The 15,919-nt window shown below is 55.4% G+C and overlaps 1 protein-coding gene across 3 annotated transcripts in view; it reads right to left on the reverse strand.

The window, feature by feature from the left end:
• Positions 1-1,034: 1,034 nt before the first annotated feature.
• OPHN1 (oligophrenin 1) overlaps positions 1,035-15,919 on the reverse strand; it is a 68,800-nt gene continuing 53,915 nt past the window's right edge. Inside the window, exons 18-25 of one of the 3 annotated variants that reach the window (XR_012765489.1) lie at positions 14,043-14,202; positions 9,970-10,117; positions 8,503-8,808; positions 6,329-6,494; positions 4,765-4,815; positions 4,315-4,454; positions 3,907-3,957; positions 1,035-3,523 (exon numbers count right to left, since the gene is read on the reverse strand). Coding sequence is in view for 2 of the 3 variants with exons in the window: in XM_075435351.1 (XP_075291466.1) it covers positions 3,915-3,957; positions 4,765-4,815; positions 6,329-6,494; positions 8,503-8,808; positions 9,970-10,117; positions 14,043-14,202 (874 nt within the window). In the remaining variant the exon portion in view is untranslated. The remainder of the gene's footprint in view (positions 3,524-3,906; positions 3,958-4,314; positions 4,455-4,764; positions 4,816-6,328; positions 6,495-8,502; positions 8,809-9,969; positions 10,118-14,042; positions 14,203-15,919) is intronic. The other 2 variants (XM_075435352.1, XM_075435351.1) reach the window with 2 other exon arrangements.

The raw sequence follows: 15,919 nt of genomic DNA on the forward strand, positions 1-15,919 counted from the left end.
CCTGTGTCAGCTGCCCCTCGGGGGACGCTGACCGGGGAACGGGCGGGCAGGACCGCGCTCGGAGGGGACGGTGCCGCAGCAAGGCCCAGACCTGCTGCGAGCCTGCAAACCTGGAGCGCGTGCTGCGAAGCTCAGCGCCCTTGACCGAGGGCTGGAACAAAATAACTGCAGCAAGGACCCTGGGAGGGACCCGGCCAGCAGCTGCCTGGCCAGGGTGCGGGCGCTGCCCGTCGCTCAGCGGAAGCCCCCCGGACACCAGAGCTGCATTCCTGCACCTCACAGCGCCGGAGCGGGTCCCAAGCTCAGCCTTCTCCACCCGCGGTACGAGGTTCAAAACGCGGCCGAACGAGTCCCTCCACAAAGCGGCGCGCGGTGCGTTTAGGAGGTCTGGTGGCAAGAGGCCGCATCTGCTCCTCGGGGAGGGCAGCGCGGCGAGCAGGCTGCTGGGGGGCTCGCCGGCCCCACGCCCCCCGACACCTCCCGCTCCCGGCAGCTCGCCTGCTGCTGCGAGCTGCTGCGCACGCCCTCGGCCGGGCGTCTCCCCGAGCCCAGGCCCAGGAGCGGGCTGCGGGACGCCCACGTAAGGCAGCAAGCCGCTTCCTCCTGCGAGAGGTCTCTGTTAAACCAAAGCAAGAAGCCCACAAAACCAAGCGCTTGTGCACAATGTGACAACGTCGGAGTTGGGCGGGAAAACAAAAGCGAGGAGGGGAACAAGACGCCGGATGGATGGGAAGACGCCGGTGCTGTGCCCGCCGTGATCACGACCAAGTAGAAAGGTGCTTGCTTGGACTGAGGCAGCTGACCAAGACTCAGAGCGCTGGAGTTAAAACGAGCAAACACCGAGCACACAGACCCCGCCAGATCCGTGGCTCCGCGGCGGGGGGAACAGCGCAGGGAGGGTGGGCTGCGGTCGGGGCCCGGGGACCGAGCAGGGGGGCTGCACGGCACAGGGCTGCCTGCAGCCTGCGCAGCACCGGAACATGCTTTAAACGAGAAAAAAAGCACGCTTGGATTCTTTGTTTTTTTCACTTCATGGAAACTTTATAAACACTTGGAGTAATCTACGCTTTTACATGTGAGAACGGCTCCGACGGCTGATGGCCAGGGGCCCGCGGCCGTGTCGTTCCCGTGGCGTGGGCAGCAGGGACCGTGCCCCCCAGCCCCCCGCCGCACAACCCAGCACCCCCCGGCCGCGCGGCGAGGAGCGACCAGCACAGACACAGCGCGACAGACGCGCTGAGAGCACACAGTGAGATACGGAGCTAACAAGCTGCTTCCCTCCGCTGCTCACAGCGCCAGGCTTCGCACCAGACTCCCCGGGACTTCTGCCTTGGCACAGACCCCGGCTCTGCCGCGCAGGGTCCATGGCGGGCAGCGGGCAGGGGCTGACGGCACCCGAGCAGCGCGGGGGACTCAACAGCCACTGCCTCCGATGGGACGGGTGCTGTGCAGCGTGGAGGGGCCCCCAGAGCCGGCCGTGACCATGGCAGCCCGGGCACTCCCCACAGTGACAGCCCCGAGAGCGGGTGGTGTCTGGGGAAGCGCTGGCCTTCCACGGAGGAACCAGCAGCCCGACACCGGGCCAGCCACCCCGGAGGGGACGAAGCCCCCTGCCCCCGCCGGGCAGGAGGCCGGGGCAGCTGGGGTGCTGGGGGCTGGCAGCTGCACTGCCAGGCTGCCGGAGAGGCTCCCCCAGCACCACGGCCGTTCTGGGCTGGCCAGGGCACCTCTCTCCCACCTTCGGGCTCGCTGGCTCAGTCTCCTCTGCTCTCTAAGACACCTGATCAGAACAACACGACGCGCTGTTTCGGTGCTGCTCGCACCTCCCGGCTGCTCGCGAGAGGGTGCAGCAGAAAGGGCTCACGCAGCTTTGAAAAGCCCTGAGATGCCGGTGTGTGTAACACAGTCTAGACACTGATATCACTGTTTTGTGTATTTTTTTTTTTTTAAAGCCATGCCTATGCCACTACCGACGGCAGGAGGACAGGAGCGAGCCGCCCGCGGGAGCAGAAGCGCCGCCGACACACATGCGCGTGTCCAGGAGCACGTTCAGGAGCAGGGCAGGCAGGCGCTGGAGGCACACACGGCAAGCGGCAAGCACCGCGGCAGCGCCCGCCAGCAAACCTGCGCCGGCAGGACGCGAAGCGGCTCGGGAGGATGGAGCACCTGGGAAGCAGCTAATGGGGATACCAGTTTGGCCACTGGTTTGGGAATGCTCCCAGCACCCGAGGAAAATCATTCAGACCAGGGAAGCTGCCTCTCGGCTGGGAGGGGAAGCGGGGAAGCTGCTCATTGCCTATTTACAGGTACATGCTGCGGCTCAGGACCTGAGCCCTGGTGCCAGCTGGAACCACGAACACTCCTCTACTGTTAGCAGGGGTTCTAGGGGTGGTCCTGGCCAGGAGAAACCTTCCAGACCAAAGGGCATCATCTATACAGCCGCTGCTGAAGAAAACAGACTGGACACCTCTTGGGCTGGAAATCAGTGTAATGAGCAAACGAGAAACTGGGGGCCTCTTAGAAAAATGGTGGGCTTTGACCCACACTCAGCGAGTTTCAGTTGCTCGCCACCTCTGTGCTGGCCCACCAGAATAACCCTGGGACAGAGACTTCTTGGTGGGCCTGTGGGAAGCAGCTCTGGTGGGAGAGCAGCTCACCCGGGAGGGGGAGGAGAAGGGCCAGAAGGAGGAGGAGGAGGAGGAGGAGGAGGAGGAGGAGGAGGAGGAGCGCCCGCCACCTCCTTCTCCCAGCCTTGCTCTCGGACGCTGCTGACCCGACCGGCACTGCCTGGAAAGCCCCCACACAGGCAGGGGACGCGGCCCCACTCAGGCAAAGCCCCCTGCAAAGCCACGTCTGCCGGCGCGGTTTGCCCAGACAGGGGCACGCTGACACCAGGGAGGAGATGAAGAGACGTCCCGCAGAGCCAGTTCCTGTCCTGCCTCAGCAAAAGCAGTGTTTCCAGCAACACACACTGCTCTCCTACACACTGACAAACACACTATAGCTTACTGAGCGAGCAAAACACAACACAAAGGAAGGAGCTTCTCACGGCAAGGGGTCCAGTGCGAACTCCAGCCGCTCCACCCCTGCGTTCAAGCACGGGGAGTCAGCCCCTTGCGTTTCGATGCCGTCTGCCCAAGGTCACCCTTGCCAAGGCGCATCTCCCAACAAGTGAGCCGGCAAACGTCCGCTCCCATCCTCCACCGTCCCTTTGCAGCCTGCCAGTGCTCACCCAGCCCTGCCGGTCACCTGCCAGGGCCCCAGGAGCGTCCTGCGCAGAGAGGAGTGGCGGAAGGACTGGGAACAGTTCAACACGTAGGTCTGGGTAGGGTCTTCTCTCCATCGTTATCTCCCTCTCTTCTAATTTCTGAAGCAACTTATGACAGTGCGCTCTGAAATTATCGTCCGGTAAGATAGCTGCTCTCCAGGGACACTGGAACTGGAAAAGTCTTAGCTGAGACATGTCCGTTTCACCAGCACAGAACATCTCCTGGGTCTAGCTGGGCTGAGGTGGTTACCAAGTCTGGAAGAAGAAGACAAGGATGCTCTATGCAGCAGCGCGAATCCACCAGCGATGGCCAAACCACAACCAGAGCAAGCGCAGATCTCGGCACTGCCGTTAGCAGAGCGCTCACGTGTGCCCCGAGCGCTGCAGCCAGGAGGCTCAGAAGGGCAGAGCAGGCCGATTTTCTCCCCCCTGCCATGCTACCCCCAACGAAGAGCACAGACCACCTCCAGCCATTACCTTTCCTTCTGCAAGGGTCTCCTACAGGAAGGACATTTCTCCTCATCTTTCCTTTGAGATTCCCATTGGCCCCACTGGACTCCCACCACCTCATAAATGCTGATTTTGTGTTACATGTGTGCTTTTGGTTTATTGTTTGATTTATTGTCATAATCACGTACCTTTAGCCTCAGCTCTCATCACCCGGGATCCTGCCTTGTGGTGATGAAGAACTGTGTATAAGGAAGTAGAAGAATACAGAAAAAAATTAATGCAATAAGCAAGGTCAAACTCAGATCCACAAACCTAAATAGAGGGCTGGGTAACAGCCAGGTCAGGGATAGGGATATGTTTTTCAGTACAAGTGAGCTCACTGTCAACACCAGCAGACAACACTTACTAGACTTACATGCAAACTGCTCGCACTTTTGGCAGAGGCTGGTGAAGCGAGAAGCCGAAGCTTATTTGAGCAGGTATTATTACAAACAAAATCCGCTGCAACAAACTGCAATGCTTGCAATTCAAAGCCCTGCCATCCCAGCCTAGCCCGAAGGCTTCCACGCCCAAGCTGTCACTCCATCACACCGTACCTCGCCGTGGTGGAGCTACGCCTGCACATACATTGTGTGTAGGACCATCCACTCTCTGGTCTCGCACCTCTGATCAGCTGCTGCGATCTAACCAGCCCTCCTCTTCTCTCCCATGATCTTATCTCTGCTCTTCGCAAAGGCTGAGAAGTAAGTACAACGTGCACTACGCTGACTTAGATCCACACGCATTATAAAAGGAATCCATAGATATGTCTGTTACTTAACAGATTTACATTTGACTTGTCAAGTCTGTATCTGGATTTACATTTCGCCCTTTGTGCTCTTTGTTTGGTTCCAGCATTTTAGCTGAGACCCATCTTCTGCCCGGAGTACGAGACAAGAAAGGCTGGGGCTGGGGCTTCCTGAGCTGACTCGCGCTGCCTCAGAGGGAGCACCCGACACAGCGCGGCTGCTTTGATTGACACGCCAGCTTCCCAGTGCCACACTTACTTGCTTGTCCTTCGGGAAGCTGTCTCAAAGAACTTTGTCCTAGAGGCCACCCTGCACAGAGAACAAGAGAGGTCACTCCAGTTACCCGGTAAGGCAATTTGCTAATTAGATCTCATCCGTGCCAGGGAAAAGAGCAGCAGCATTAGCAGACACTGAAGACGATCACCTTCAAATGGCATCTTTTCTGCCGAGGCAGCAGCCACGCTGCTTGTGCTGCCAGCTCCACTCCCCTGTGCCTTCACATCGCCCTGGCCAGGTGGCCCTCGGTCGCTTTTAGCTAGACTGCTTATTTCCATGCTCTTGCTCATGATCACAGAATCACAGAATGGTTTGGGTTGGAAGGGACCTTGAAGATCATCCAGTTCCACGCCCCCTGCCATGCGCAGGGACCCCTTCCACCAGCCCAGGCTGCGCCAAGCCCCGTCCAGCCTGGCCTTGAACCCTGCCAGAGAGGGGGCAGCCACAGCTTCTCTGGGCAACCTGTGCCAGGGCCTCACCGCCCTCAGAGTGATGAATTTCTTCCTTATATCTAATCTAAATCTAATCTAATATTCCTACATGCTGGTTTATAAACCTGCAGCCATCACTTTTTATGGCCTCTCCTTCACTTTTTATGCGCTCCATATTTACCTTCCAACTGTCCTCAAAGAAAGAAAAGTAATTCAGAGAGCAGAGGCGAGGCCTGCTCCTGCCCTGCAGGCGTGGTGCTGAGCCTCACGGCACCTTTGATGGACTAAGGAGCGAAAATACAGGGCGTGGATCAGCTGCCCAGCGCGGCTTTACTGGGGCTCTCCGCAGAGAGCAGGGCCAGCGCAGGGCCAGCGTGGGAGCTGCTCCTGCAGCAAGCGCTTCCCCTGGGACCGCTGCCGGAGGTGGGCACCCGCGGCGGCGTGGAGCCACGGACAGAGGCACTTCAGTTCACGACTCCCCACCCGCCGGTCCTGGCTGCTGGGCTGAGTGCCCGTGTATTTAGTCACCCTTTTCTCTTTTTTTATTTCCCATTGAAGCCAGCAGGGTTTCTGGCTCGTTAAAATCGGAATGAAATCGGATGACAAAGCTGAACTCCACAGAATTCTCTCCAGAGAGATCCAAGCTGGATCTTGTCCTTCCCTGGGAAGCGTCTCCTTTGAGAGGCACGCTCGGAGCCAGGCGGGGAGGGGCCCTCCATCGCACTGACCGGAGAAACAGCAGAGAAGGGGATGGGGCACAGCTCAGCCCCAGGGCTGTGCCTGCGAAGGTTCAGAGCTTTGTTTTCCCCGCGTGTGTTTGCCTTTGCTGTGGCCACGCTCCCCTCCCAGGCTGGCACAGCTTCCCAACGCGATGTTCAGACCCACGCTCGCACTGGTGTCGAAGGGACGCCCGTGGGCTCCTGCCATTGCACGCCACCGGTGCCAGAAGCCAGCATGGCATTTCTCCTCCTCTGCTTCCAAAATTCCCGGTAGGCAACACCAGCTCCTGCTCCTGGGCTCACCCCGTCCTCCCGCACGCTCCCCAAGCCCCCAGGTGCCAGCAGCCACCCTGGGCCGAGCTGCCCACCCCGCGTGCCACGCGCCTGCCGACTTACACGGAGGAATGTGTCTCTTCTGCGGTTCCTGCTATCAGATCCGGCCTCTGCTCCAGCCTCGGAGGCACAGGGGTCCTGCACGGTGGGTCCGGAGGTCTCACGGGGGGACGAGTTATCACGGGCTTATCGCCATGGGATCGTGGCTTAGGGACACCGTCGTACTCGCCTGTGAGGTTGGAGATGACAAACACTGAGCATGAAGCTTTGGTGCAGGGTTAGACGTTTAAGAAGAGGTATTCAACAAGTTAGCGGCTTAGCTCTGTCGGTCTGTCTGTCTGCCCCAACATCCTCTCTCTGACAGCTGCCAACAGCCAGAATTTAGGGCAGGAGTCTGAGGAAAAGGCAGTTCCCCTTCTGCCTGCCCCAGCACAGCCGACCTGGCACTAGAAAGAGGGGCTGATGCTGAGCCCTGTGGTGACACCCTTGACATAGCTGCTGATTGCCAAGATGATATTGCCTGGGAACAAGTTTTCTTAAAACCTGTGCAGTGCCACTCTTCAAAAGTGAGAGGGATGGCACAAATCGGCGATCCCTGCAGCCAGCGCCACTGCTTCTCCGAGTGTCTGTCTTGGACCGTGGCACTACCTGTCTGTCCTCTGCCCAGCCTCCTGCTCCGCTCGCCTGAGGTCCTGCCTCGGCTGCTTTGCTTCCCCAAGATCCAGCCAGCCTCGTTATTCACTTAAGTGAGTGAGGACATTTCCACTGCTAGAGAGTTCTGTTTCTGATTAGGAAAAAGTCAAATAGGATTTTCTAATTGGTAAGACAATTAATTGCTGCAACTACTTAACCAAGGCTTTGTCAAATCCTTACTTACTGAACCTTGTATCCTAGTGTGCGAGCTCAAACACCAGTCCTCAGCCAGCTCTCTTCCATACCTTCACTTCTAAGTTCTGACCCTAAATTCTCTCCTTGGTAAGCTGTATAACTTGGATTTCTCAGGAAAAGGCCTGTTTTCTAATCCTACAGCCTATACTTCTTCTTGGTTTCTCCAGTTTTTCAAAATTATCCCCAAACTGTGCACATTAAAAGCTCAATACAGCGTCCTCGCACTGATTTGCAAGTATCAACACAGATGTGATATAACTTTATTACGACTTCAGTGTTCTGCTAGATATATGTTCACGGATCAACACAGCCAGTTTTATTACGCTGTGGCTCCAGGACATGCTGTCAGCGCGCTTCATGTCATAATGCAAACCCATAAAACTCCGAAGCACTAAATGCAGTTGACGTATAAGCCAACTTCAAAAGCTATCTTACTCCTCCAAATGCAGATCTCCACCTAACATTTATGTGACAAACTTAAATGAAGCCAGCAGTGCCACTCAGACGAATTTGGTGTTTGTGCTACCCAGCCGGGCCTTTCTTCTCTCTCTCTACTGCACACAGGAGTCGTTTGTCAAGAATGCAGCCTGGTTTTTATTTTCTAAACACAGGACTGTGAAGCTGTCAGGGTATGACAGCATCTGAAAAGCACTGGAAAGTGCACAGGAAAAGCTGGCAAATTGCAGAAAGCAGCAAGTCCTTTATTAAGACCATCGCCTCGAGTATTTTATAAAACTCAGCACCAACTACCCGCTGTTACGGCACGGCGTACGGCCCTGCAGCCTGCTCCCCGGCGCTGCGGAGGAGAGCGTCTCCAGGCACGCAGACACACCAACGCCCGCCTGCCTTCCTCCGCTGAAACGGCCCGCGCCAGCTCAGGTCTGGCTCCAAACTAATTATTGCTATGTATAATAAATTTCTGTATAACGCTTATGAGAGCACAAATTATAATCATTATCTAAACTTCATGCCAACGGATGAACTGTTGAAATAAACGTTCTCAGGAAAGCCTCGGTAACCTGTCACAGGGGGCCTGACAGATAAAATGACCAGAGATTAAAATGCGGAAGCGACTTTTGCCATTTTGCTCATCTCTGCTGAGGAGAGGGCTGGCAACCCAGAGCGCTTACAGCTGCTTAGACTGGGCACAAACCGCTCCGGGCTTAACGGTCTTTATATCGCTGCTACACACCCAGGGTGAGGAACCCGCCGCCCGCTCCGGCCGTCCCAGCACACCGTGTGCAGTGGGGAGGGATGGCTCGGGCGCCTCGGGCTGCCCCGGGAGGACGGCACTCCTGCCTCCCTTCGGCTGCGACGCCGGCGCAAGCCCCGGCCCAGCGCACGCTCACCCTCTCTGCCGCAGATCCCCGGCCGGGGAGCCGGTCTCCTGGCCTGGAGCGTGGAGGTCTTCAGGGCAGGGCTGCCCACCACCCCGTTGGCAGCCTTGCTGGCCGGTTTCACTCCTCCGTCCTGCAGCCTGGCCACCAGCCTCCCCACCTCCGCCTCGGCGCGCGGGTCGGGCCGGCCCTCGGTGGGGGGACGCCCTGGCTCATCCCCCCCGGGCCGGGATGCAGGCAGGCGGCTGCGGTGCAGCGGCTTGGGGGCTTCCGTGCCGACGCTGCCGCTGCCGTTGGGGGTCTGTCCGTGCCAGTCTGCTGCGGAGCCAAGGGACAGACAGCCACGGGGTTAGGAAGCAGCGCGAGCCATCGCGTCCGCCCCGCCAGAGAGCAGAGCTCTCCGCAGAGAGACCGGCACGCTCGCCGGGGGCCTGGAGGAGACGGCTGCTTTGGCAGCGACAGCTCCTCACTCGCGGCTACACGCAGACAGCAAGGGGCTCATGCAAACACTGAGGAATGAAGAAAACTGAAACAACGCTAAGCAGAACAGAATATAGTTACAGATTTCTTTTAAATTTCCAGTACTCTTGCTCATGAGAAGCTGCATACCATGCTTTTCTGTCCCTCCAAAACGCATTCACCTCACCGCTCCTGCCGTGCAAGACACTGACGCACGGGACGCAGAAGCGCGGCCATGAGGCGACTGCACCCTGCAGCCTTGGTGCAGCCAAGCGCTAACGCTTCTGCTCCCAGCTCGGAGAAGCACTCAAACGCAAGGCCGTCTCCAACTACACGAGCGGTCTTGTGATTTTAAACAGCGATTTGAATCAAGTTGTGCTTTGCCAGTACCAAAAAGTACACCTGTAGTATTAAGCCTAAAACATCATCAAAGCTCTGAAAGCTGCAACAGAGAAGACGACTTTCCACCTCTTCGGTGATGACGTGATCTAGGGCACAGCTTGCAATGACAGAGCACACTGGGTGCAGAGAGAAACATGATTTTAAATTGATGTGCCCTTTGACAAGACAATAAAGACCTTACCATTTCCTTACAATATAATGAATTTAACTGCAGAGATGTACTTGGTCTAGAAAATACTGTCACTGGGTCCTGAAAAAGTGTTCAGTGTTTTTGCTCTGGATGCAAAGCCGCCAGCGGCTGAGCCAGCCCTGCAGACCCTCTCGGGGCTGATGTGCTCCGGCACGACAAGACTCCAGTCTTAGCTTAGCTAACGGAGAATGCTGCAGGTGACAGAAAAAAAGAAATCCCCACAGAGTTTGAGTTTTGAGGTGATGCAGCCTATATGTGAGTATTATTTTGCTTTCCTTTCTAACCGAACAACAGACCTCACTGCCTGCCACTTTCCTGGCCTGGGAAGTGCAGCCCCGCTGCTGTCATCTCCACTGCTCCTGGAGAGGTGTTCGAGGCAGCAGGAGGGGTGAGAGGTAGGCGAGGCACCAGTGAGCAGCTGGACTGACCTCCACTTTCTTCCACAGAAGCACCGAAGAAGACGGGTCTTTCCCTCAGGGGACGTTTGGAAATGGTGATGGGTTTGTGCCGCCGCGCAGCCACCCTGGGAGGAGGCACCGGGGGGGCGGTGGTGTCTTCGGGGGGCCCGGAGTAGATCTGTAAAGGCAGACAGATTTAGATGGCCCTCCTGTCCCACCAGGGCGAATGACACCCACCAGGGCTCGCCTCATTAACCGGGTGTCGTTAAATGGCACCCCGCAGCAGCGTGCGGAGCTAGGAGCGCAGACCCAGCGGCCACCCATCGCCTCTGCCAAGGGCTGCCCGGCTCCTCTGCTCTCCAGCACGCACCAACTCCGTCTGCGGCCCGAGCCACCTCTGGCTGGCCCTGGGGGGCTGGAACCGTCCCGACCAGCCGTGGCCCACGAGAGCTGGGCAGAGCCCTCGCAGCCGTTGGCTCCAGCCCTGCGAACCCAGCCGCGCTGCGGAGGGACAGACAGCACACACCAGCCGCTCGCACGGGCCGGCAGCGCCCGCGAAGGCCCCGGCTGCCGGGGCTGGAGAGGGGCTGATGTTCTAGTTCTGGCTCTGCAGACGTGTCGCGCCGTGGGCTTTCCTGCAGACAGGCTGCCTGCTCTGCACCTTGCACGCCCACGGCAGCAACTGCAGCGCCGAGCTAATTAACGCGGCAAAATCACGAATACAGACAAGATGTGTGGAAGCAAGTTATCCTGGAGCAGGTGAAGGAAGCTTTGGAGCTGACAGTTTCTGAGAAACATCAAGTTTTCCACACCAGTGAGGTGATACAATCTACAGAAAGCACCCAAACAAACCACTGTATTGTTTTAGATTTAACGCTAAAAACCCTTCAGCTCTTGGCTTACAATGAAGCGTGTGGCACTGCGAAATTATCTTGGATGAAATACTGGCATAAAAACAATGCTGCTAAGGAGTTTTATCTCCTTTTCTCACTAGTCATATGGCACCTATTTGGTTGGGTTTAATTTAGAGGTTCTTATTTATGTCAGAGGTTTTTTTTCCAGAGCTGAAAAAGAATTAAGTTTCCGGGCAGTCTCTTGAAGATCCGAAACACCACAGTGAGGAACAAAACCAACGGCTCCTGTGTTTTTCCCATGGATATTAACTGAATTCACATCAGGCGCTGAAGAGTGAGTTACTACAGCGGGGGTGGCACGGGCTGCCGAGAGCCGAGGCTGCGCTGCCCGTCCGGGGAGAACGCGGAGCTGGCTCGCTCCTCCTGGCTGTCGGCAGGATGAGAGCCGGTGCCGGACCCACCGCTGAGGAGGGACACTGCTGCCTCGGCACACGCTTCGTCACGGAAGAACAATTTTATCATGTGACCCAGCAAAATGTTTAAATGATGAAATTAACATTCTGATTTGATCGAGTACGCCATCTTTGTAATTCAGACCAAAAGCATGTTCTTTCTTCTCCCAGCCAAAGAGCAGTTCTGGGAAATCAAGGTGGGGGAAGAGAGAGAAAAACACAGCCCTGCTTTAACCGTCTGGCTCCCAAAGGCCAGGCAGTGTGTAGCACGGCGACGGTGGGCCCCGGCAGCGCGGGGGCACGGTCGGAGCCAGGCTGGTCTGCCCAGGCCTTCACCCAGCAGGCTCGGTACAAACACAGCGCGCTGGTACTCGGGCTCTGCTCCCGGCTCAGCCCGCCCTACTCTGCGTGACGGGAGGAGGAACGACACGCTCGGCAGCTGCCCGTGCGGGTCGCTTGGGGCACGCAGGGCAAAGACCCCGACGAGGTCTGAGCCCCGATCCTGTAATTTCAGCTGCCGTTCTTTGCCGGTTCGGTGACACGGCGTGGCTGCTGCACGCCAGCAGAGGCTCTGCCCTTTGCAGGGGCAGGACATTTTCTCCACTCCGGATTCAGAGGAGTTTGCTGTGACACTAACAGCCCGTGATCTAAAAGCAGCAGCTCGTGTATCATTAAAATAGCAAAGGTTTACCTGCAGCAGGGCAATGTTTTGGAAACACCAACCTCATTCCTATACATCAACAAGTGTCCAGTATTGTTTTTTAAAGAAAAAAACAACCCCAGTGTTAAGATCCCCACAGATGCCTGTACAGGTACTACAGAATGCTCTTTTCACGAGATGCTTTCCAACATCTGAAAACCACGCTAAAACCCACCACAAACTACTCTTTTTAAGATGTCGGTGCAGCCTCTGCTTTGCTTCTGCCTTCTAAATGAAAATCCAAATTAAACAACTTGAAAGTACAAAAATATTGACAGACGCTCATATTCAGAAGGTTTGTACAGTGAAGAAGGTGTTTCCAGAGTGATCAACTTATTTAGTTTAACCACGGCACTGAAATACAAGCTGTGGAAAGAGTAATTATCCACAAAGACTTCATGAACAGTTACTTTGTCCTTAGAGCCTTCATATTGCACTGGACCAACCACAGCCCTCTCTTCCTCCAGACTCATTTAGAGTGTTTGCTTATGTGTGAGCTAAAGACACTTTCAGTGCTGACACCAAACTTACAAGCTCAATCTAATAAATGTTACTAACATAACCTTATTGCTAAAGAAATTAAAAGCAAGCAGAGAGATGTCTGGCTTAATTAAAGATTTAATGCCAGCTGTGAGAGGTGGCAGTGTGGGTCGTGTGTTGACTCAAGAGGGGAGGACAGAGGCTCCGTTCCGTAGCAAGCTGGGCGAGGACCCCAGCACACAGACAATGCCATTTTGCTGTGGGTACCTGTTCAAAGTGTTTGCAGACCTGCAAAGAAATTAGCTTGTCACTTCCATGAGCTTCTTGTGTGGGTACTCAGCAGTCTCTTTGAGCTCTTTCATCTTGTTTCTCTGGTTTCAGTCCCCAGCACCACATCCGACTCTCACACCACCCATCTGGTCCACTTTTGCAAGCACCCCGCTCTTCCATCTTCAGTCTCCTCTTCCTTTCTCAAAAAGGGAGCTTCGCTTCTGCACGTGTGCTGCCCTGCCTGCTGGAGCGCTGCTCCATCCTCCGCCCAGCAGACAACGTCCTTTAAAGGATGGCTTCAAACCTTCCCTACCTCTAAGACATAAGAGATGGTTTGGACACTCTGTAACGTGAAGTACTGTGAAAAGCTGAAGGTCCAAACGCGCTCCTTCGAACCTAGTGCTGTTATCAGGAAAGCAACCTGGTCCCTGGTACACCGATCTGAATGCAAATGCTGCTCAAGTTTTTAAGTACCAACACACAGCTCTACCATCCTCCAGCCATCCTGAAAACCCTAAGCTATCACGAGGAGAAAGTGCTAATACAGAGGACAGTGGAATATTCTGCTTTCCATCAGGAGACAAAATGCCACACAACAAAAAGCTGTTGTCTACAGCTGAATCTTCAGCACTCACCACCGCAGACTAATCCAGACTGTGCATTTTAGGCAATGCTCTCAGACAAAGAAATTCAGCAAAGAGCCCATGAAAAGCAAACGCTGCCGGAGCCCTCACCGGGGTGCAGAGCACTGCCCCAGCACAGCGGGCACCGGCCGCTCGCTGAAGCCTTCTCCGACAGCTCAGCCCAGGCAGCAGCTCCCTCCCCGCACCTGCCCACGCCACCCCTGCACCTGGGTCTGAACAGATCGTACACACAGCCGAACTGGTTTCATCAACCTTTCAATACGTGGCTGCGCTGGGTTTTTTTTCCCCTGTATTAATAGTTGTGTAGTGTTGGACTGTGCCCGTTGAAGCTGCCTTCAGCTAAGAAAGAGTAAGTCCAGTAAGAAAGAGTAAAGTCCTGTAATGTCCAGGCATAAAACTGTTTGTTTGTTTTTTTCTTTTTTCCAATAAAGATTCCTCTTACTCAAAAACAAAAGCAAAAATCCTTAGACTCAGAGTTTGCTTCGGAACTAGCTAACGGCAACAGCAAGGAACAGATCTGCTACACTTTTTGTTTCCTTCTGAAGCATTTCAGAACGGCATCTCATACAAAAAAATCCCAGCCCCTACGGAGACTCCAGAAGAAGGAGCCGGAGCTCCACACCGTTGCCACAGCAACAGTCTGCCCGAAGACGACGGAGCAGCCCGGAGCTGCGTGGAGGTGCTCCGGGGCTGCCACCTGTACCTTCGCAAAGTGCTCGATGAGGATCTCAACCACGATGTTCTGGAACTTGATGTTCATCATCGCTGCCACGGTGTCCTCCTGTGCTCGCATGAGGGTAGGTCCAAATATCACCCCCATGTTGGACGGCGACATCAGGTTCTCTCGGCTGTGCTCACATACGCTGCGGAGAGGAGGGAAAGAGGGAAGAGCTTTTGGTTTGGTTTTTCCAAACAGATCTTATTCTAAGCAATAAAAAAAGGACGCAGTAAGAATCAGTCATTCGATTTAATTTTGTTTCAGTAGAATTTGTTTCCCAGCGCTACCGGAGATAAAATGTGTCTCTAGCTATGACACGCACGTTTGGCTAGGACAACTCTTTGGGGGAGCAACATGCTGACAGCATTTTCACTTGATCCCTTCTCACTCCTAGCTCATCCTTTAACTCTTCAGTCAAAGGTCACCTGCACAACACAGGCAGAAAAGGAATCATTTAAATGGGAATAGCCAGTTTATCCAGAACCGACTTTTGGCTTTGATTTTTCCTCTCTCTGAGGAGGAGGACTGAATGTAGGAAGCACACTTTGGAGGTTTTCAATAAATCTCTGCACAGCTTCTTCTTTCTGAGAGAATCCCCGTTTCCACAGAACAGAGCTCTCTCTGCCCAGCAGCCTTCAAGCTTTAGAGGACTGTGCAAGCCTGCGAGCAGCACCGGTGGCCGACCGAAGCACTAACCCCCTGGGTGGGCACTCCCTGCTCCCAGCAGCGGACCAGGGGAGAGAGACTCTGATGCTGACATGCAACGAATTCTGGGTTTGTCCTGTAGCTCTGGTGTGAAAGAGGTTTCTGTCAGCACGAAGCGGAAAGGGAACAGAATTTCAGTGTAAGCACTTTAAGGAATAAACAGTGATGACAAGTACAGCGTTAGCTTCATCGGACTGCATGCCAGACACTCTCAGCTCTGCCACTTACGCAGAAAGGTTTCTAAAAACCACTGGAAGACGTGCACGAAAGGCTGGAACCGACGGCTGGCAGGGTCCCCCAGCCAGGCCTGCTCGCCCCAGAGAGCGGGCATGGCACCGAGGGCCAAGCCCCCTCCTTCGAGTGCCAGGGCAGGACAATCCCAGCCCTGCTTGTTTCTGAAACAGTCTGGTTTGGAAACAACATCTCCAAAGGTCCAGAGCAAGCCCCGTCACACAAAAGCCACTGCTTCTGCGAGCCCTGCTCCTTCCTGCCCCGCACGCAGATTGCTCCCGTGCCTCTGAGCTTCAGCACGGCTCACCACAAGCCTCTCCCTGCCGCTCCCTGGGGTGGAGAGGGCAGAGCCGCCACGCTGAGCCCTCGCATTCGCTGTGGCAAGGAGGCAGGACAATACCCATTCCCCACTGCAGTGCTGGTGGCCTTATCATCAATAACAGACTTCTCAGCGGCTCAGTGGAGGAAGCACGAGGAAGCAGCGCTGCCCAATGCCACCAAGCACCCAGCACGCCTGCACGAGAGCAGAGCCTGGCACGCTCCAGCCTTCGTGCTGCTCTAAGGGCTCAGGACACCGAGTCCACAGAGCCAGAGACCAAACCAAAGCATGCTTCACAGTCAGCCCATGGGCACAGGCTCTACAGCCATTCCCAGAGCCCAGACTGAACGTGCTTGTTAACTGGAATGAGAGGTGACGATTTCTAGCTCTGCTGTCAGAGGGTATTTTCTTTTTAAAATTATTTCCTGCTTGATGCTTGTCAGAAAGGGGATGAAAGTGGCAATTAGAAAGAGAAGAGCCACTTAATGCAGTGGGTAGCCAGGATGATCACACCCTTTCTGCAGTTCAAATGTATATTCCTGGGGGGACTGTGGTGGATACAATTTTGCAAACGTGTCACAAAAAAAAGGCTTGTTCTGTTGATTCC

This window comes from Opisthocomus hoazin, chromosome 14 (genome assembly GCF_030867145.1).
Source record: "Opisthocomus hoazin isolate bOpiHoa1 chromosome 14, bOpiHoa1.hap1, whole genome shotgun sequence".
In the NCBI taxonomy this organism is placed as follows: Eukaryota; Metazoa; Chordata; class Aves; order Opisthocomiformes; family Opisthocomidae; genus Opisthocomus; species Opisthocomus hoazin.